Source organism: Pleurodeles waltl, chromosome 1_1 (assembly GCF_031143425.1).
Source record: "Pleurodeles waltl isolate 20211129_DDA chromosome 1_1, aPleWal1.hap1.20221129, whole genome shotgun sequence".
NCBI classification, from domain to species: Eukaryota; Metazoa; Chordata; class Amphibia; order Caudata; family Salamandridae; genus Pleurodeles; species Pleurodeles waltl.
The window spans coordinates 733962353-733985241 of record NC_090436.1 but is presented as its reverse complement, the minus strand read 5'-3'; the positions used below and the strand labels follow the sequence as shown (position 1 = coordinate 733985241).

Here is a 22889-nt window from a genome sequence, read left to right as displayed (position 1 = left end):
GCTTTCTGATAAGCATTGGAAACGTAGTAAAATACCATTAAACCCTGCCCCCTACCTTGACACAGCTTGGGAGAAGGTAGGTCTTGATTTTTGAGGGCCATATGTTTCTCTTCCAGGTGTTATGAGATATGCCATCCTACTTGTTGATTACCATTCAAAATTGATGTTTTTTATCATTTGTTGATTCACCATCTACAGGTGCTGCATTAAAAATCCTGGAGCAAGTATTCCCCATAGAAGGGTCAACTAACGTGTAATAACTTGCAATGGTTCACATATTGTTTCTGATCTAATGTGTGATTTCTTGACCAAACATGATATCAGGCATTTGCATGTTGCCTTGTGCTCACCATCTTCAAATGGTTTGGTAGAAAGAGGTAACAAAGTAATAAAGGAGGGTGTACAAACAGCTCATTCAGCTGGCGTGGATGCCAAGCAATTTCTCAAACAGAATAGTTGGGAAACAACACCACACCACATTGCACCACAGGGGTCACTCCATTTTTGTTGTTGATCGGAAGAAAAGATAATTCGCTTTTGTTTCCCACATAGTTGACAGAGAGTCTTGAAATTCAAAATAATGCAAATATAGATACAAACCTGATAGAAATAGTGGCTGCAAAGGTTTTTGACATACAGGCCTAGATGAAACAACATTTTGATAAAGGTCATGACATGAATGCTGGTTTGATTGTTGGGGATTATGTCCTGATAAAAATACTTTTTAAGGTCAAAAACGTAAAGTCAATATTTTCATTACCAACTAAGGTCTGCAAAATTGGCAAAGACGGAGTCATGGTGGACTCTAAAGACTGGTGGAACAAAAGAAGATTAGAAAACCCATCACAAGAGCAAACTAGCATTGTAAACTAAAAACAAATTGATCTCGATTTAGATTGGGCACAATGGGTACAGCCCTCTAAGCTCACACTAGAAAGGCAGCAAAGTAGTGGTTTGGTTACTGAAGAAGGTGCTAGCAATTTTCTAAGTCAGACCACAGCAAGATTCACCAGGTCGAGAGAATCAACAAGACCTCAAACATTCAGAGATTTTGTGATGTATTAATGTTGATGGTATGTATGGTATATTTAGAATTTACAGGTAATTTCTCACACAGGAATGTCAAGTATTGTGATGTATTTACTTATTTGTATAATTATTTAATTATTCATTTTGGGGGGGAAGGTGCTGTGATGTAATTCCTCACGCTTTATGCCTCGAAACATGTGGTATGATTGGTCATTATTTAATTTACACCGTGCCTGTAGTACAAATGACAGGAGAGGATACCAGTTTACAAGTCAGTTGCAGCCTGGAATGTGAGCCAGCTGGTTGTTGCGCATCTTTGCAATTTTTATGAGGAACCCAATAAATTCCTCTTAAACCTTCTGCGAACTTTGTCTATAAATTATTACACTTTTTTAATCTCAGTTCTTACCACCCTATCTACCATCACAACTTTGTGCTGAAATGATCACCACCATACCTCCAAGGCGTCTGTGGCAGACTGCAAACACCTCTAAAGCTCGGTCGCAGAGTTCTAACTCAGTTTCAAGGAGTGCACAAAGTCTTTCACTCATTACTCAGTCCTCATGTTGTATCTGCCTTGGGGCTCCCAACAATGTCAGATGGGTTCCTCCCTATAACCTGTCTAGAACTCAATTCTGCCATCCAGCAGTAACATGCCTTCCATTATGCAGGGCTTTAAGTTGTCCAGGTCACGTATTGCTATGGATGTCTCTTTAATCTGGCTTTCTATTAACTGCATTTTCCTAACTATAGAACCATGCTTTATCTTACTGCTGACATCATTCTTTTTGCCTGTCCCTCCATTTTATCCTCTACTCCCCTCACTGTCCTCTATACTTGCAGTTTTCGCCACCACTTAAATACTCATTGCTGTGAATATTCTCAGGAGTGTTCTCTCACCTGGAGTAGACTTTGCTTCCGCATCCACCGCCAATGGGGAAGCGACTTTCTCCTTGTCTATGTCTCCACTCAGATTAAAAAAGCCTTTCTTCCGTCACCTTTTATCTGTCACTCGCATAGGTAGATCTGATATTAAATGGGCTCAGACAGTCAAAGAGGTTACTCTGCCACTGTCTCTTCCTTTCATACATGGCTGAGGGATCTCCAACTTACCTCAGTTGCTGTCTCTGCCTTTAGCTCCTCCTGTCTTTTTTAGGGGGGAGGTAGGAGGGCTTACGGGCCCATGTTCACATATGCGCCTTCTGGCATCCCTTTATTCCCTCATTAGATCCCCCACCAAAATTCTCCTTCTAGGTGACACACTTTACTACTGCATCTTCAGTTGGATTTAATCCCTTGCGGTCCCAACACACAAGCTGGTCTCCGTACTCGCCGGCATCCAGGCTAATGCTTCCCAGGGCCCAACTTCTCAAGGTGTTGCCACCACTGACATATTGTAGTTTGTTCATGCAGTGCCTAGGCACAGTAAATAATAAGTGCTAATCTTACTAAATGCAATGGGGCTCAATGTATCAACCTCAGAAGAAGAAACAGCTGAGTGCACTTTGTTCAATGCAGGCTTGTGACGACTAGCCCACATTGGGTGTACACACAGAGCTATCTTTCCACGATAATTGAGAGCCTTCTTAAAGAGTATATAGATATTTTTGCATTCATTTGATATTTGCATTTTTCTCACCTAAATTCCGCACAATTGATGGTCAGAGGGAGATAAACTCTACTGTACTCCATATTTTTGTGCCAATTCTGCACTAGATATTAGTCATATTTCCTTGCAAATTACTTTAAATATGGATAATGATTACCTACTCATTCAGTACAGCTGGTTCAACATTTTAAATACTTTAACGAACGTAGTTAAAATGAAAAGTCTCTTTGGTTTTATAATTGGGACGTTCTACCATATTAATAATGTGAATGATCAGCCTAGCTTATAATGTTTTCTGTGTCATCTTGCAGGGACCTGGATTGCAAAAACTTAACAGAACTGGTTCATCAAGTATCCATGGGAATGAAGTACTTAGAAGAACAGAACTTTGTACACAGAGATCTAGCTGCCAGAAATGTGTTGCTCGTAAGCCAGCACTATGCCAAAATCAGTGACTTTGGACTATCAAAAGCCCTTGGCAGTGATGAAAATTATTATAAAGTAAGATACCAGAATTGAATGTGTAATCAATTTTGTCACATTTAATCTTAATACTCCTAAATTGTTCATCTTTTTTAAACAGGCGTGAATATATTCATCATATTTCCTAAATCCTTATTTATCATTTTGAAGCACTAATGTACTATTGTTTGGCCAATGTTCAATAGTTTGCATTGCTTTACATAGATTTGTGTGTGTATTTTTTAGGGTTGTGCAGTCCTGGTAAATGTTCCAGTTTAACGTGGTAGCCACAGTGGCTACTGGAGCCTCAGCCCTGAGCTTTCTTTCTCCTTGCCTTTTTCTGATGATGAATTAGCTTTATTTGTCTATGGGACTATAGTCACTTTCTCCCATATGGCAATGTTTGTGGGTCCTGGCAAACAAAATCTGGACAGCCCTGGTGCAAGCCCTTGATAATGGACAGCAGTGCTACCTACCCATCCACTATCTTAGTATTCTTAGTGACAGTGTGCTGTATCAGTGGTATCCTCTCCTCAACAAGGCTACAACACATGTTGAACATAACATAGGCTCCTTCTGGTAAGGTTGAGGCTGTGCCTGCACCCGATAATTGAGAAACAACATAGATTTCTCACACATGCCTAGTTTCTGGGCTGCATTCAGACCAGTGTTCTGCACTGCAGCAAAAGACTGCTTAAACTGATTTAGCTACTTAATGAGAGTCAGCATCTGATCTGCTCGGCAGCTGTTTGAAACTACCTGGAATGTCTGGCCTATTACCTTGCAGTGCATATCCAATTGAGTGGTTCTAACTTTCCCACCCGTTTAGTGTAGGAAGACCAAGAAATTACCTGCAAAGATATTTAGGTTCTGGTGGACTGTGGAGTTTGGAGTCAATGGTGGCACTCTTGTGATACGGCCTTGGCCTTAAACAAATACACACAGTTCCCAGTAGCAATGGAAACAAATTAGATCTGTAGTTTGTACTTATTTGTATGGAAAGAAGTGCTCTTGCAGCTGCTCAAAAAATGACATGCCTGAGGCAGGGCACCATGTCCACACTTTACCCAAGGCTGGGATTAAGTTTAGTGGCCTAACCATGCAAGATGCAAATCTAGCTGCTTGGTTTGTAGATGAGTTGCCTTGACTGGGAGAGACTGGACTATGACCCATATAGCTGAGGTCTAGATGGTGGACCAGCTATATGAGAGAGCTTTCCCAAGCCCTATGAGCTGCTTTGAATGTGCTTGAGACATAGAAGCACTGCATCTGTGTGTGAGTCCCCAATTCCCTCTTGACTTCCCATCCCGTACACCTGTTCCATAGTTTGCTAGCGATATGAAGTACGTATGTATGTATGTGTATGTATGTGGTATTTGTATAATGTGAATTGAGCTGAAAGGCAGCAGAACTCTCTGCAGGGTCAAAGGCAAATTTATAGTTAATGGGTGATTGAGGGGGGTAGCTAGATTTTGAGAATTGAGATGGGCTTTTAATGTGTCCTAGTGTAATGAAGAGGTGTCTTTTTAGCTCTTTCCTAAGTTAGGACAGGGTTGGGAAGTTCTGATGGATACTGAGATGTCTTTCTACATCCTGGGTGCATAAAAAACAAAGTCATTTTCCGTGTGCTTATTTTTCCTTTTTGAATGTCTAAGGGTGTCCTGGCTGTGGGTCTGTCGAGATTCCCCAGAGGCGGTCAGGTTATCAACCAGCTAAATAGAGGTGCCTTTTGTGTTGGCTATATAGATGATGTAGCAGGATTTGAAGTTCAAGTGGGCCCTCAGAGGGAGCCAATGGAGTTCCATCAGTATGTGGGTGATGTGGTCATAGTTTCTCCACCCCTTGGTGAGGCATGCTCCAGTTTGTAGGATGTCCATATGGGTGGGGCTGTTGTGGAGTCTAGGAGGCCCTAAAGCAGGGTGTAACAACCATGCAGATGTAAGCGTATGAAAACTTGAACAGCAGTTCTGAAGCTGCTTTCCATGAGAAACAACTTAAATTTCTTTTTGAGAAAGAGTAGGAACAGGTCAACTTGATTTTTCTGGCCATATGTTCCTTCAAGGTGAGGTCTGTGTCCAAGTGAATCTCAGTGACTTGCCTTTTTGTCAAAGTTGAGGTTTAAATACATTCACATTCATGTTTGCTGAGCCAGGTTTCAACAAGTTCTTTGCTGGTTGTTCTTGGTGAATAGTATGAAATCAGTTTGGTGGAGTTGAGCATCAAGGAGAAGCTGGACATCCAACTGTGGATGAAATGCAGATGATGTTTTAAGTGCTGGATATCAGACACAGTTGGGACAGGTGGGACTTTGATTTAGAGATGTGTGTCATCAGCACGTTGGTGGTGTTACTGGTGTAAAGCTTCCCATGCAGTTCCATGTAGAAATTGAAGTAAACAGGGGACAATATAGAACCTTATTGGACTGCACAGATGTTAGGGATCTTGTAGGACCCAAGACTACACGGGTGAAGGAACTAGTGGTTTCGGCTAGGAAGAAAGTGAGCCAGTGCAGGACATTGACACTAAATCCCATTCAAGTCAGACAGGGGTTGAACATTATTAGGACACTTTTATCTGTGGTTAGAAGGGCATCATGTGAAAATTGCTATGCAGTAGCTTCTGTGATGCAGCATGATCTAAAGTGGGCCTGGTAGTTATGAAGGTGATGGTTGATAGTGATGTCATTTTGGAGTTGTGCATAAACTACTTTTTTGACAATGATTCTGATGAGGGACAGATGAGTAAAGCTCCTGTGGTTGGTAGGAGTCATCAGTGTCTTGTGTGGTTTTTTTAGAAGTGAGAGAATGTAGTCTGTCTTGAGAATTGTGGGAGAATTTTTAAGTGTGCAACATGATAAGGGTAAGATATCATTTCAATATAATTTTGCTTTGAGCAAACTCATGACGAAAGCAAGGTCTTTTAGAGACAGGGGATTGAAGTGTGGCCATTTCAGGATTTAGCATGGAAACATGAGTCTCCGTTGAGAAGCAGGCTTGGGTTGTCAATGTGCTGTTGAATTGTTTGTATGAAGAAGAGTGAAGTTCAGTGAAGAAGAGGTTAATGACATTTCACATTTCTGTGGAGTGTGCACGATGGACACCAGAGGACTCATGCAGTGTTTGATTCTCTTAAATAGAGTTCTGCTTCTGCTGATAATCCAGGCTCCCTGATATGCCTCTGTAATAAAATGTGTTTTGGGATCATTCGAAAAGTAATTTAGCTTGGGTAGACATTGCTGAGCCAGGCCAATGTTTTCTGGACACCCTTTTTAGAAATGGTGGGTGTGGTGCAGTGATGATTTAATATTTCAGGAATCATGAGACCTATATACTTCATTTTGGTGTCAAAGCATAGGTTTAGGGGCCAAGTAGTATTATAGAGACAGAAAATTGCTCCTCAGAGCAACCCTTCTGCCATTTTCCAGAATGGCAGATTTAATAGAGGAAGAAGAGACATATATAGAAATGACAATCCTTTTATGTATACACCAAACAATGTTTATGATCTGAATATGAAAATAATAATGTTTATCACTTTTGTTTTAGACATATTTTCATGGTTCACTTTATTTATTTGCTTTTGGCAATTGCTCGTACATTTGCAGAATGTTGAACATTTGAGAAGAGCATATCAACAGGGGCAACTTTTTGTAGCACAGGTTTTGCAAGTACACGTACATGTACGTTATGTGGGTGGAGGCTTTAGAAATGTTGTAGGTTTTAGCACAACATCAGTATCATCCCACCTAAATTCAAACTGATCTTACTCCACATGTGCATGATCCAAAATATTCACACATCTTCTGATCACATAGAACACTCTTTTAATGTGTCCATTCACAGAATATGACGTTGATGGAAGGTCACTCAGCAGAACAGATCTTTTGAACTCACTGTACCAAAGATCGTCAAATGTGTGAGTCAGAACTTATTTTCCACATTCACACAAGGTATTATTCTGCATCTTTAAAGTTGCATTCTTCTTCAGTCTCAGCAAATCCTTTTAGAAACTTTGCAGGTTCCTCAATTAAAGCTCCAAGCTTTGTTCCAATTTTACTCATAGTGTCATCACCTGTAAAAATATGTGCCTTGATGAGAACACTGGGCTTCTCTCGGTGAACTTTCTTGTACTTTATATGATGCAGGATTAAATGTTGTTTCCCACCCAGTCCATAACGTAATCATAACTGTGACAATCCTTGACATTTAAACATGGCAATTAGCACAAAAATAACAGCTGTGTCATTTGACAGTACAACGACTTGATTGGAACCATTTAGAACAGCCCACTCAATATGTGGCAACAACACGAAGGTCAGCTTCCTCCATTTTGCTGTTAAGTTCTTGAACAATATGGCCCATACCTTTTGAATATATCTCTGCAGGCACAAACACCTCATTGTCAATCATTCCACTTACAATAACTGTAAATTCAGTGTTCACTGAAGCCTTAGAAAAGTTTATGTGAGTTAACATCTCCCAATTCATCTTGTTTGATGTTAATGACCAGAATTCATCAAGGTGCTCAAGTATAGGTGTCAAATGTTTGATGCAGGCAAGGTCAATTGTTCCACTTGTAGACATTCATCTGATTTACTCACATTCTGTGATAGATAATTCAGGATAACTGTTGAAGACAATGTGCTGTTCTTGCGTGGTGCAAACTGACTTGGATATTTGTAGAACAGTTTGAACAACCTCACTGCTGTTTTGCCTGGATAAAATCTTGACCATTTGCAATTGTGACATAAAGTCCCCAAGAACAGCAGTTTTTATTGAGGACACCTTTTCAAATTGAAATTCTTCAGAGGAAAGTTTTTGTATAAGAGCTCTTGCACGGGTATGTGCTTCACTGGTTTGGTTGCAGCATCTCCATCAAATAATGTGTTGGTTGAAATAAGATCATGCGATAGAATGTCCTTGATAAATTCACCCCTTTCTTTTGCTACATCCATCTCTCTATGTGCTTGCAAAAGTTGTTTTTTTGTAACCTGTTTTGTAGTGGCTAGTTGGACAAAACTCTTAGTATGGCAATTAAAGTGTGGAAGATTAACTTTAGTAATTATGTCAAACAGCTTTTTCTATTTTCAGTACAAATCTCTTCTGCTTCAGTTCTGCATATAGTTTTGATCAATGTTCCATAACTTCTAGTAGACATGTCTTTATATTGTTTTACAATTATTGTTTTGTCACAAAGTTGTGGAGTTGCACAGGCGCAGTCATTTCAAAGGGATTTTCTTGCTGTTACATGAAACGAACAAAGTTGTCAATATGTTTATTAAAATGTTCCACTCTCTTTCCCACAAGGCCGTGGGGAGGAACAGTTTCACAATGGTCCATTAATTTTGAGTTTGTCATCTCTCTGAAAACATTGCAAATAGAAAGGACTTAATTGTAAACTAGCTGCCACTGAGCAACATATTCATTTTTACCTGTCTCACCAACAATTCCCTTGGAGCTTTTCTGTGACCTCTGGATTGTCTGTTACAGTTTCATATCTGGAGCCACAACGTTGAACCTTCCCTCTCTGTCTTTCACCACAGAATGTCTTTGGATGAATTTTCTGTAGATGTATGGTTTTTCCACCTCTCCCTTCTTCACTCTTCCCAAATACCAGGACCCATATCGCAGGTAGCTTATGCAATCGCGTTTGTAAAACACAGTAATCAGTGACTCCACAGTCTTCACATGCAGCTCCCAATCCTTCCCGATCAGCATGTTATCAAGTTTTTACCTAGAGATATCATGTGTAAAACATTTTCCCAATACTTGCAAAGTTCTGAATTATGTTCACATTCTTTGATAAACTCTACAAACTTGGTTTTCAGGTTTTCTGCTTTTGAATTGAGTGTATTGAACATTGCTTTGCTTTGCATTTTGTGTTTTGAATGAAGTGCATCCAGTGCCTTGTTCACTTCTGAGATAGGGTATGCAAAACCAAATTTGTCATTCTTGTTCCCAAAAGCATTCCAACACAATGTTTCCATAGCCTCAGATATGATTAGCATACCTTGTATCGAACAAACATAATGAGTTCCATTCAATACTGACTGGACAGTTCTCCAAAGATTTCACCCTAAATAAATGGATTTTCTATGCCACATCCACTGAGATAACTTCCTGAACACCACAACACAACTTTTGTCATGTGGAAAATGACCACCATTGGATAAAGATCATCAAATTGTACTGGATTGCTCATAAACATTTCAGCTGCAATATGGAAAACACCTTCATCACAGAAAATTGGCAGGATAGACTGGTCTTCAAGTTGGGCATGCACATTTTGGAAATGTTTTATAGCTGTGTATACTGTTGCAGAGTTTGTGACTGGAGATGGAATTACTGGTAGAAACCCAACCTTCTTCAGTGGGACAGTATTCTGGGAGATCAGAGCATGAATTCCAGCCCACAGAGGAACTGGCTTTTCTTTATCCTTTAGTCAGCACTGAATAAGTGATCTGATAAATTCAGTTCAAATCAAACCAAATACTTAGCCATAAAAGCACATGTAAAGCTCAAAACAATAATTGACTGAAACCTTTTCACAACAATCTATTAATAATACATCCCAAAAAAAATTCATTTATACCTATATAATAGCAAAAATCAGCACTTTTTATAAAACGGGTTCTCGCCTTCCCGGAAGTAGGACAATATTCAAGCATTACAATGCATGGACTATTCTTATGGTAATAGCATCAATTATGTAACTGCAGTGCATATATCAACAGAAGGCATAGACTGCAAGTAAATCAACCCCTCTTTGTATGATGTAAAATGGTTGTGCAACAAACTGGGGCACAAAAAAGTCAGCCTTGGAGAGGCATACAGTGTGCAGAATAGCATAAAGTGCAAAGTGGATTGTTTGGTTAGTCCATCACAGGGGCATGGAGACAGAGATGTGTGCTAGGTACCACAAACCAGAAAAGCCATTAAACTATGGACTATATTCAGCCTTAATCTGGTTAAATAAAATCTGTGTTCTGGTTTCACTATCCATTACAAATATGGCTCCATACTAGATGTTGTGCAAATGTGCATATATCTCATAACTGTAGGCATGTCTAGAACACCCACCATTCTAGATTCTTCTCTAGCTGAACCATAAAACTCTACTAACTTTGCTGTATGGATAGCAAGAATATTTTCAGGATTATCAAAAATAGATCTACAACCTAAATTATAAAAGGTACATTTTACAAAAGCCATGCATGGAACTGAGTTTATGTTATCCAATGCTAGACAGTCAACCAACACTCTTCTAGAAAATTGTGCATGAGGGGTGCACCTTATTTTTAAATACAAAAGTAGAGGTGCCAGATTTATACGATCTTCGATAAAACCCATCCTTAATTCCCTCTGAACAATAAAACTTGCAATAACTCTAGCAATCGCTGCCAGTCTACACAAAAAATATTTTTGGTGGCCTGGAGTTTCCCCGCAGGTGTATACACCCAAGCTCCGGCTCCATAAGCTCCTACTACTAGGCACTTGCTCTTATAAACTGAACCATCTCACATGCCGGTTTTTGTCCTAGTCTTTTCGCAAACCTGAATATAGCCTCTCCAACTCCCCTCATTTTCAAATTCAGTTAAACCAGCTTTGCAGACTGCAGCATCAGGTAGAGGAAGAACCATGTCCTCAGCCACTTTGAAACTTGCTGGTGGACTGGGACATTTTAATGGCTTGTAGTGATTTTGCACACTTTGGCACAGCAGTTGGGTTATATGTTTACAGCTTCATTTATTTATGCCTACAACTGACACAGCTTGTTTTCCAGTAGCTGTATGGTCCAGACAAAGTAGTGCTGTCTTCAAAAATCTAAATTATCAAGAGCAGCAAGTTCCAGCTCTATACTATGTCATAATAACCTGTTGATACACCAATCCAATTCCTTGAAGTGATTAGCTCTCTACTTCTGCACTTGTCATAGATTGTGTGGGCAGTCATCATGTGTAGCAGAGTTTTCTTTTTGCCGTGATGTAATACATAAAACATGATTTGGAAAAGACAGCACATTGCACAGCATAAGCCTGTCAGTTCATGGGATTGCCTTCCACTTCTTCACTTATATCTTCAAAGACATCATCGATGTTGTCGGCTTCCGTTCCAAACTCAGGAACTTTAGGCCCATATTTATACTTTCTGACGCAAACCAGCACAATTTTACTGCCATTCCTACACGCCATGCAGGGGCCTTATTTAAGGATTGACGTTAGCCGGCGCTGTAGGCTGGTCAGAATTTTAAAAAAATTACTCTAACCAGGCAGCGCCGGCGTAGGGGAAAATGGGGGTTGTGTGTCATAAAATGGTGCAAGTCAGGTTAGAGTCAAAAATCATGGCTCAAACTGGAATTGCACAATTTTTTGACGCACAACCCCCATTGAAAAGACTCCTGTCTTAGCAAAGACAGGAGTCATGCCCCCTTGCCCAATGGCCATGCCCAGGGGACTTCTGTCAGTGGCATGTATGGGGGGCCACAATTAGGCCCACCTATGCCACTTTAAAAAAATTATAAAATTATACTTACCACAACTTACCTGTACCTACCTGGGATGGGTCCCCCCATCCATGGGTGTCCTCCACGGGTGGGCGAGGATAGCAGGGGGTGTCCCTGGGGGCGGGGTGGGCACCTTTGGACTGCTTCCATGGTTAGAGACCATGGAAGTGAGTCCACAGGTCCCTTAACACCTGCCCTCACTCATGGTGTTAAAAAACTGCGCACATCAGGCTGGGTGCCGTTTTTTAAGGCCCGCCTCATCCTGTGCGTCAAAATGATGTGGGAGTATAAATAGGGCTCACAGGCCTTAAAGTAATTTTTTGGGTGGGAACGCCTACCTTGCATGTCATTAACGCAAGGTAATTTCCCACATCCACAAAATGACGCACACGGAGGAATTTTGACATCCGTGGGGTCGGGCGTCATAGTATAAATATGGTGAACGTTTTGCGCTGAATGTGCTTCAAAATTATTGATGCACATTTGGCGCAAACTGAGTATAAATATGCCCCTTAGTTTGTAACAGTTTTGCTTTGCTGATATTAAACAATGATTTAAAAAGTGGCTGATATTAAACAATGATTTAAAAAATGTTAAGACAACATCAGGCATTCTTGTTGACTCCCATGATTTGCAGAGCTCTGCAGCATCACAAAATTTGTCAACAAGTCCAAAATCTACATCTTTCAGGATGTTTCTTAAAATAGCTCCTGCTGATTTGACTGCATCCTGTGATCTTATTTTGGCAGCAAAGACCTTCATGAGTCGAATCAGCTGAGAACACCGTAAGTGGCTCATTCTTTTTGTTAGACTGACAAAAATGAATTCTGTCATTGTACATTCTCACCAGAAAAATCATAATTTCATTACCATGGATCAGTACAGTGTCCTTAATGTCGACCATTATTTCTCTGATCTCACTGAGTCTTAACCTGTAGCCATCACTCAAGAGTGGCTTAAAAAGTTAATTTGCTTTTTCAAAGAGTGCAAACTTAACTGAAGGCTGGTGGTTATATTGCTGCTGGGAGCTCATTGTAGATTCATATTTTCAAATGTTTGCACGCATACAGTTCGGGTTGGTGAACAAATCTGCTGCAAATACACTCACTTCTCTGTTTAGATCAGCTACTTAGCTGAAAGCTTCACCTTGAAAGAAACTAGTTGCCCTTTATTAATTTGTCAATTGCTGTGGTCCTTGTTGTGGCTAAACCTCAGATAACACTTTGAAGATCCTCTGCTTTCTGATCCTTTTTTCGAGGTAGACGAGTGGTAGCATCAATCTCCAAAGTGGAAGGGCATTGATTTTGGTTGTTGCCGCTTTCTCAGAAGACTCTAGTTCTTGTGGTGATTCACTGGTTTCTGCAATTTCTTGAACTCTCTTCTATCCAGCCCCAGTTGATGTTAGCTTTTCTTTTGGATTAGTTTGGCATATGACACATTTTTCTGTGTTGAAGAAGTCCTCAGATTTTGTACTTAGCACCAATCTGTCAGGAGGCAAAGAGTCTCTGCTACCACCTGCATGGCTAATGTTTACGAATTTGAATCAATGGAAAACCTGAAACAAGAACAATATTAAAATAAATTACCAATATGATGGCTAAAACACATCTTTATAAAGCCACAATTTTGAAAAATGGCGGAAGGCTTGCTCTAAGGAGTTATTTTTTGTCTCTATAAGACTACTTGACCCCCAAAACCTATGTTTTGACACCAAAATGAAGTATATAGGCCCTGAAATATTACACCACTGCAACATATCCACCATTTTTAAAAATGTCATCCAGAAAAAATCGGCCTTGATGAGCAATGTCTACCCAAGCTAAATAACTTCTCTAATAATACAACAACACAAATCATAAAATTGAAAAGAAGCTTTTTACGGAGGTATATCAAGGGGCCAGGACTAAGACAGTTTTATTAATGATGCTGGTATTGTCCTTTTGCTTTAGCCAATGTGATGAGGTGTCTGCATATTGCATGGAGGCACTTTAGTAGTATAAGGTCACTGATGTTATATTTTTCTTCTTTCTTCATTGTCCTGTAAATCTGTGATAAACAGAGAGTGAGAACCCAAAGACATTACTAAAACCTATTTCACATTATGGGTAACCCATATGCCCACTTTTTATTACCCAAAAACTGTATGCCTACTTTTTATTTTGGAAATTAATACTAGGTTTATCCATTTCTATCAAAAAAGACCAGAATGCTTGTCAGTGTGTTAACCTGGTCATAGTGACTCAGAATTGTAATTCATTTCTTCAGTCATTCAGAAGTTTATTAAAAAATTAATTAAAAATTACACAGTGCATAATCCTCTAAAAACCTGGGATAATCCAAAACCTGAAAACGGCAGCATATATCACATAGCAAGTTTCTAAAATATACAAACGTTATTTCTAAAACCAGCCTCTGTTCTTGCAGATATAACAATATACAATATTTATTACTAAAGCCCATGCCTCCCCTTATCATGTAAGCAGTTTTATATCATCTGCAGTGTTTGTGAGAGGCAATTTAGGAGTATGTCAGAGCTCAGAGTCTTCTACTGATTAGACAATTTGCAGAGGCTCTTTAGACTTTAGGAGAGACAGGGATTTCTCCAGGAATTTTACCAAACAAGCCATCATTCAGCGATCCTCTCCAGTTAATGCATATTTAGTGCATTTGTTACCCGGTGGCATCCCTTTTTTAACAAAGAGCAGTCTTAGCTCTCAGGTAGGAGCACAGGGCAAATGAAAACAATATGCAGCAGTGAATCTAATTGATAACGACACAGACAACATTGCTTTAAAAGGCGTTTATATGACTGCCATACTTGCCTAAACTCCATTAAGGGAGAACATAAAAAAATTAATATGAATAAATAGTAATCTTGGTGGTTTGTCCAAAGCATAAGAGAGGTAATTGGCCAATTCTCCCCAGAGAGGCTCTTCATACTGTAGCCTCCATGTTTCCTGCTTGACAATGTCTCGGTTCTCTTAATGATTGAGAGGGCTTTTACCTGTTTCCTAACTATTTGTTTAAACAGTGGGGCAGTAATTTAATCGTACTTGTTAGAAATGGGGTCTTTGGTTGGCAGTCAGGTAACCCCCTGTCCAAGCATGGACCCTCACTCTAGTCAGGGTAAGTCACACACAATCCAAATGATACTGTGCCCACCGTCTGGTTGCTTGGCACTGAGCAGTCAGGCTTAACTTAGAAGGCAATGTGTAAAGTATTTATGCAATAAACCATACAATACCACAATATAACATCACAAAAATACACCACACAGGGGGTGATTCTAACCCTGGCGGTCGGTGTTAAAGCGGCGGCCAACCCGCCAACAGGCTGGCGGTAAAAAATATGGAATTCTGACCCTGGCGGGAACCGCCAACACAGACAGCCACTTTAACACTCCGCCCGCCACGGCGGTACAAACAAACAGCGCGGCGGTCACCGCCAACAGCCAGGCGGCAGACAATGTACCGCCCACCCTATCACAACTCACCAATCCGCCACCTTTTCCGGGGCGGGAGCATCGCCGATAAAAACACGGCGGAAACAGACTACGAACGGGAAAACGCTCACCACTACGCACTCCAGGAGGAAGGAGGACAGCATGGAACCCGAATTAAACATCCTACCTGCTCTCGTCTACCTTCTCATCTACCACGAGTACGAAGTCCGGCGCAGACGACAACGGTGAGTACTGCACCTACGACACACGGGAGGGGGGAGGACGAAAGGTTACGGGCACACACATATGCGACCCCCTACCCCCCAACTATGTACACACCAATGCAGAGCAACAAGTCACAGTGACACCACCCAAACACCCCAGAAAAATGCTAGGACATAATCAAATTTGGAATAAATATTTATGTACCAAAAAGGTCCTGAAAAATATCGTACAACCATGAAAGATATTCACAAGAAAACAAATGACATACACATCAGTGTATAACTGAAGTAACAAGTCCTGCACATCCTACGAATTCATCATGTCCGTGGGCCAAAGTTTTGAGAAACAAGGGCAAAGCCCACACAGGAGACCTGAGTCCTTTGGAGAGAACACTGCAGGGGCATCAGATGTAAAAACTACAGGCACCTCAGGGGGAAGGGAAGGGGGGGGCACCACAGCCACATGAGTCCACAACGCCAGATCCACGAGGAGCCACCATGCCCACTGTACCATCCTGGGGAGTGCAAAGCCACAGTCTCTCAATGTCTCTACAGTGGGTGGGCTGCCCACTGGACCATCCTGGGGAGTGCAAAGCCACAGTCTCTCACTGTCTCTACAGTGGATGGGCTGCCCACTGGACCATCCTGGGGAGTGCAAAGCCACAGTCCATCAGGTGGATGACAGTCTCCACTGCTCAAGGAGGAGGCATGGTGGGCACAGTGAACCATAAACAGTGATTGAGACGGCGGTGCCCAGCGGAGCGGTGCTTGAGATGAAGGGCCCAGCGGAGCGGTGCTTGAGAAGAAGGGCCCAGCGGAGCGGTGCTTGAGAGGAAGGGCCCAGCGGAGCGGTGCTTGAGAAGAAGGGCCCAGCGGAGCGGTGCTTGAGACGGCGGTGCCCAGCGGAGCGGTGCTTGAGAAGAAGGGCCCAGCGGAGCGGTGCTTGAGAAGAAGGGCCCAGCGGAGCGGTGCTTGAGACGGCGGTGCCCAGCGGAGCGGTGCTTGAGAGGAAGGGCCCAGCGGAGCGGTCCTTGAGACGGCGGTGCCCAGCGGAGCGGTGCTTTAGAAGAAGGTCCAGCGGAGCGGTGCTTGAGAAGAAGGGCCCAGCTGAGCGGTGCTTGAGAAGAAGGGCCCAGCGGAGCGGTGCTTGAGAAGAAGGGCCCAGCGGAGCGGTGCTTGAGACGGCGGTGCCCAGTGGAGCGGTGCTTGAGAGGAAGGGCCCAGCGGAGCGGTCCTTGAGACGGCGGTGCCCAGCGGAGCGGTGCTTGAGAAGAAGGGCCCAGCGGAGCGGTGCTTGAGACGGCGGTGCCCAGCGGAGCGGTGCTTGAGAGGAAGGGCCCAGCGGAGCGGTCCTTGAGACGGCGGTGCCCAGCGGAGCGGTGCTTGAGAAGAAGGGCCCAGTGGAGCGGTGCTTGAGAGGAAGGGCCCAGCGGAGCGGTCCTTGAGACGGCGGTGCCCAGCGGAGCGGTGCTTGAGAGGAAGGGCCCAGCGGAGCGGTCCTTGAGACGGCGGTGCCCAGCGGAGCGGTGCTTGAGAGGAAGGGCCCAGCGGAGCGGTCCTTGAGACGGCGGTGCCCAGCGGAGCGGTGCTTGAGAAGAAGGGCCCAGCGGAGCGGTGCTTGAGACGGCGGTGCCCAGCGGAGCGGTGCTTGAGAGGAATGGCCCAGCGGAGCGGTCCTTGAGACGGCGGTGCCCAGCGGAGCGGTGCTTGAGAAGAAGGGCCCAGCGGAGCGGTGCTTGAGAGGAAGGGCCCAGCGGAGCGGTCCTTGAGACGGCGGTGCCCAGCGGAGCGGTGCTTGAGAAGAAGGGCCCAGCGGAGCGGTGCTTGAGAAGAAGGGCCCTGTTCAGCGGTGCTCATCTCCACGGCGGGCCCTGTTCAGCGGTGCTCTTCTCCACGGCGGGCCCTGTTCAGCGGTGCTCTTCTCCATGGCGGGCCCTGTTCAGCGGTGCTCTTCTCCACGGCGGGCCCTGTTCAGCGGTGCTCTTCTTCACGGCGGGCCCTGTTCAGCGGTGCTCTTCTCCACGGCGGGCCCTGTTCAGCGGTGCTCTTCTCCACGGCGGGCCCTGTTCAGCGGTGCTCTTCTCCACGGCGGGCCCTGTTCAGCGGTGCTCTTCTTCACCGCGGGCCCTGTTCAGCGGTGCTCTTCTCCACGGCGGGCCCTGTTCAGCGGTGCTCTTCTCCACGGCGGGCCCTGTTCAGCGGTGCTCTTCTTCACCGCGGGCCCTGTTCAGCGGTGCTCTTCTCCACGGCGGGCCCTGTTCAGCAGTGCTCTTCTCCACGGCGGGCCCTGTTCAGCGGTGCTCTTCTCCACGGCGGGCCCTGTTCAGCGGTGCTCTTCTTCACCGCGGGCCCTGTTCAGCGGTGCTCTTCTCCACGGCGGGCCCTGTTCAGCGGTGCTCTTCTCCGCGGCGGGCCCTGTTCAGCGGTGCTCTTCTCCACGGCGGGCCCTGTTCAGCGGTGCTCTTCTCCGCGGCAGGCCCTGTTCAGCGGTGCTCTTCTTCACCGCGGGCCCTGTTCAGCGGTGCTCTTCTCCACGGCGGGCCCTGTTCAGCGGTGCTCTTCTCCACGGCGGGCCCTGTTCAGCGGTGCTCTTCTCCACGGCGGGCCCTGTTCAGCGGTGCTCTTCTTCACCGCGGGCCCTGTTCAGCGGTGCTCTTCTCCACGGCGGGCCCTGTTCAGCGGTGCTCTTCTCCACGGCGGGCCCTGTTCAGCGGTGCTCTTCTTCACCGCGGGCCCTGTTCAGCGGTGCTCTTCTTCACCGCGGGCCCTGTTCAGCGGTGCTCTTCTCCACGGCGGGCCCTGTTCAGCGGTGCTCATCCAGCAGGTCAAGGGAGCCAGACCTGGCCTGGACTCCCTGCTCAGTCGCCCTCAGACCGTGACGTTTCTGGACCCTTCGGGGACGGACTCCTGGCCTCCTTAGTGTCCTCCTTCCCAGCTGGGATGTGGCATGTGGGGTCCACCTTCTCCGCGCTCCTGCTGCCCTTCCGCTCCTTTGATGGGGCTCTCGGGCCCTTGCCTCCCCTAGATGGTGTGGGTGGTGAAGTGGCCGCACATTGCTCCTTGGGGGCAGCCCTGTCGGTCCTCGCACGGCGGCCCTTGTTTTTGCGGGTCCTCTTGCCGGGGGGGGGGGCTGGACGTGTCCTTGCTGCTGATCGATGTGTCACTGCTGGCAAAGGGTGGGCTCCAGAACCCATGCACAACAGTGACACCCGAAGCTGGGCTGGTGGTGGCTGCGGTGCTCTTGGGACTCTTTGAAGATGGATGGGGGAGCTCATCGGGGGGAAAGAGGTCAAGGTTAGCCATGAAAAGTTTCTTAGGGCCAAGGTAAAGGGTAGGAGAAGTGGAGATGGAAGTGGAGGTAGAGGAGGTGGTTGTAGGAGAGTCAGGTGTGCTGTCATTGGGTGAAGGTGCTGGTGCTGTAGGCTGTCGTGAGGTGGATGGCTGTTGGGTGGGTGGCTGCCTGCGTTTGTGTGTCTTGGAAGAGGGGGTGACAGACACAGTGGGAGAGGACACAGGGGACGTGTAAATGGCAGTGGGGGTGGTGACTGCACGAATGTGGACTGTACTGGAGGGTGAGGTGGTGATGGAAGCACTGGCTGATGTTGGGGTGCATGCAGGTGTGAGTGTAGACGTCACAGGGAGGGAGGAGGGAGACGAGGAGGAGGGGGACACAGGGGTGGCAGTGGCTGTTGGCATGTCTGCATCTGGGTGTTGCTTGGGTGAGTGTTTGTGGGATCTGTGGTGCTTGTGTTTGGATGAGCTGCTCTTGGGTGTTGAGGTGTGTGCAGGCTGGTCTGATGGTGTGGATGGGATAGGCTGAGGGACAGGAGACAGAGAAAGGCTGGAGGCAGTAAGAAGAGGGAGGCTGGAAACAGGGACAATGGCTGCCGTCAGTGCTGAGGCCAGAGCAGTGAACGCTCGTTGATAGGCAGCCTGACCCGAATGAATGCCCTCCAGGTACGCATTGCTCTGTTGCACCTCCCTTTGCACACCTTGGATGGCATTCAAAAGGGTCGTCTGCCCAACAATGAGCGTCCTTACCAGGTCAATGAGCTCCGCACTGAGGGCAGCAGGGGCAACAGGGGCAGGGGTTGAGGTGCCTGGGGCGAAGGAGACGCGCGCCTTCCTGGGCGAACGGGCACGGAGCGAAGACTGAGGGGCTGCTGGGAGGGCGGGGCTGGTGCGCTGGGTGGCGGCTGTACCTGTAGAGGCGGGGGGCACGGATGTTGCCGCCACCCCTATGGAGCTCCCATCCGAGGACGTGTCGCTTTCGCTGCTCTCACCAGCGGTTCCCCGTCGTGGTGCTCCCCTCGCCCTCCGGATCACTGGTGCCCTCGGTGTCTGTTCCTGGGCCCACCGGGGCCTTGTGTCCTGCAGCTCCCTCGTGCTCCGATGCCAAATCTCCTCCGCCTGATGATGCTAATGCACACATGCACAAGAAGATGAAGAGAAAGGGTGGGGGGAGAAAAAAGAAGACCAGGTTGAGTGCATGCAATGTCAACACCGTTGGCGGAGAGGACAGACACAGGTGCCTAATGCACTAAGCCGCGCATTCGGGGTACACTACTCAGTACTACTGACTAAGACAACAGGCCAAGAGACGTCAAACGCGCACATGGGAGATGCTGGACCTTCAATGGCTGTACTTGTCACCCTACCGAGGTGGGGGCCGGGGGCACAGGGCCATGCCTAAGGGAGAGGACTACACTACAGAAAGCGCCCTGGCCTAATGTCACCCACAGCCCTCCTCCCCCACCCATACGCCTCCACTGCGCAGAAAGATAGGAGAATGTGCTGATACTCACCCCCTTGTGTCTGCTGTGATGTCTTAAAGCGCCCATCCAATTCAGGGTAGGCCACCGCCAGGATCCGGGACATCAGGGGGGTCATGGTGCGACTGGCACCCCTCCTAGGTTGGGAGGCCATCCCCAGCAGTGTTTCTGCGGTCTTCCTTGTTCCGCGGCGGATGTCCTCCCACCTCTTGCGGCAGTGGGTGCCCCGTCTGTTGTGGACCCCCAAGTTCCGGACTTCCTTGGCGATGGCACGCCAAATCTCGATCTTCTGATGGGCGCTGACCTATTTGACATGTACAGGGTGGAAAGGAGGAAATCATCAATGACCTGCATGTTAGATGTGATTGGCCCCCCCCTCCAACTTTGCCATATGGCACATGCTCTCATCTGTCGGGCGTTGCACTCCTCATTCGCCCCCCACCCCACCAACTTACATCCACCCCAATCCACACAGGCATAGCCCATTCCATGTGCACCCGGTGTACTCACTTGTTGGTCTGGAGGACCGTAGAGTAGCGCATACTGGGGGAGGACCCCATCCACGAGCTTCTCCAACTCAGATGTGAAGGCAGGGGCCCTTTCCCCAGTCGCAGCAGCCATTGTATCTTCCAGACCGAGGTCACAGCAGCACTTGCAGTATAGGTCCTCTCCTGTGGATGATCATGTCTCGAGTGATTAAGCAGATAGAAAATGGCGGTCACGCCTGCGGCGGTGCGTACTGCGGCGGTGCGTACCGCGACCGCCGGCGCACTTCGTCATTGGCTCCTGAAACCCATAGGCTTCAATGTTAACCAATGCGGCTTTGCGCCGCGGTCTTCGACCGCCTACCGCCACGGTGTGCCCCGCCAGCGCATTGACCTCACATCCCATTGTCCCACTTCACAGGTCAGGCAGCCGCCATTTCAAGGGCCTACATGGCTTAATTTTGACTGCGACACACAGGCCTAGGCTTTGCATTGCCACACATACACGCCTTTCAACCCATTGCCATTCTTTAACTGTGCAAGCTGTCTGTACGTACCTGTGGTTTGGCTGACTCTGTGCTCCATGTTGTCCTTCCTAGGCACCGTCCGCTGGGACTTGGGATGAGAAGGAGGAATCCTCGCGTGTACCGACCGCTGGTGGACCTGTCGACAATGGAAGAATGCCATATAATACTTCGATACAGACTTGACCGTGCCACTATCCATGAACTGTGTGCCCAGCTGGAGCCAGACCTGATGTCCCCCATCCGCCAACCCACAGGGATTCCCCCTCTGGTGCAGGTTTTGTCAGTCCTCCATTTTTTGGCAAGTGGGTCATTCCAGACCACAGTGGCCATGTCATCTGGAATGTCTCAGCCTATGTTTTCTAAGATTTTGAGCAGAGTGTTGTCTGCCCTGATGAAACTCATGCGGAGCTACATCATTTTCCCAGAGGAGGGTGACTTGCCTACAGTGAAGGGTGATTTCTATGCCCTTGGACATATCCCCAACATCATTGGTGCCATTGATGGGACCCATGTGGCTTTGGTACCCCCAAAAGACGATGAGCAGGTGTACCGAAACAGAAAAAGTTATCATTCGATTAATGTCCAGGTGGTCTGTTTGGCTGACCAGTACATCTCCCATGTAAATGCCAAGTTCCCAGGGTCAGTGCATGACGCGTATGTGATGCGAAATAGCAGCATCCCCTATGTGATGGAGCAGCTACAGAGACAACGTGTATGGCTAATAGGTGACTCTGGTTACCCCAACCTGCCGTGGCTACTGACCCCAGTGAGGAATCCCCGGACAAGGGCAGAGGAACGCTACAATGAGGCTCATGGGCGTACTAGGAGGGTGATTGAGCGAACCTTTGGCCTCCTGAAGGCCAGGTTTAGGTGCCTGCATATGACCGGTGGATCCCTAATGTACTCACCAAAGAAGGTGTGCCATATCATCGTGGCGTGCTGTATGCTTCACAACCTGGCTTTGCGACGCCAGGTGCCTTTCCTGCAGGAGGATGGTCCAGATGGTGGTGTTGTAGAAGCCGTGGAGCCTGTGGAGAGTGAAGAGGAGGAAGACTCAGAGGACGACACAGACAATAGGGACAGAGTGATACAACAGTATTTCCAGTAACACCCAGGTAAGAATCACCCACGCCATTTCACAATTGCTTATAGCCTCCTGCATCTGTACTTTCTGTAGTTCCCACCAGATCTTTTTGGGTAATTTTTGTTTTTCCCTTCCCTTCTCAGTGCTGTATGACTCAGTGCCTGACTTCTGCTTGGTTTGCCCATGAACTACAGCGTATTGATATTGGTATGTTGTCATCACTAATTGACAGAACAGATATTGAACAGTAATATGTAAAACATTTGCTAATAATACAGCATGACTCCAAACTGATTTGTGTGCAATATGTGATTTATTTACAGTGCTAGATATTGGTACATGTGATTATAAGGGTGATGGGTGGGGTGGAGTAATGTCCATGGCAGAGTCCAGTTCTCAGTCTCACAGGTGCATTGTCCTTTTGCCTGTGGAAGGATGGAGCAGAGGCAGTTCATGGTTGGACAGGGTGGCAATGTGGGACAGTGGGAAGAGTTCAGGGGGTATGTCCTGCTGGCGGGGGTCTTGACATCCTACTCTGTCTTTTTTTTGGATCTCAGGCTCCTCTTACGGGGTGGTTGTTCTTCAGCAGGAGGTGGGGTTCTGGTGGCCTGTCGTGGTGTTGCGGCCTCCTGTCCACTTGCGCCGGCGGAGGTGGTAGGCTGTTCCTGGTCCGGGCTAGTGACAGGGGCCCTGTGTGGTGCCACATGGTCCCGCAACGCGTCTTCTATCCTGTTGAGGGCCAGGACGATGGTC

At 46.5% G+C, this 22889-nt stretch overlaps 1 protein-coding gene across 9 annotated transcripts in view; it reads left to right on the top strand.

The window, feature by feature from the left end:
- SYK (spleen associated tyrosine kinase) overlaps nucleotides 1-22889 on the top strand; it is a 596672-nt gene that overhangs the window by 472248 nt on the left and 101535 nt on the right. For all 9 annotated transcript variants that reach the window (XM_069227459.1, XM_069227433.1, XM_069227445.1 and 6 more), the window contains one exon: nucleotides 2950-3139. In XM_069227459.1, coding sequence (XP_069083560.1) covers nucleotides 2950-3139 — 190 coding nt within the window. The remainder of the gene's footprint in view (nucleotides 1-2949; nucleotides 3140-22889) is intronic.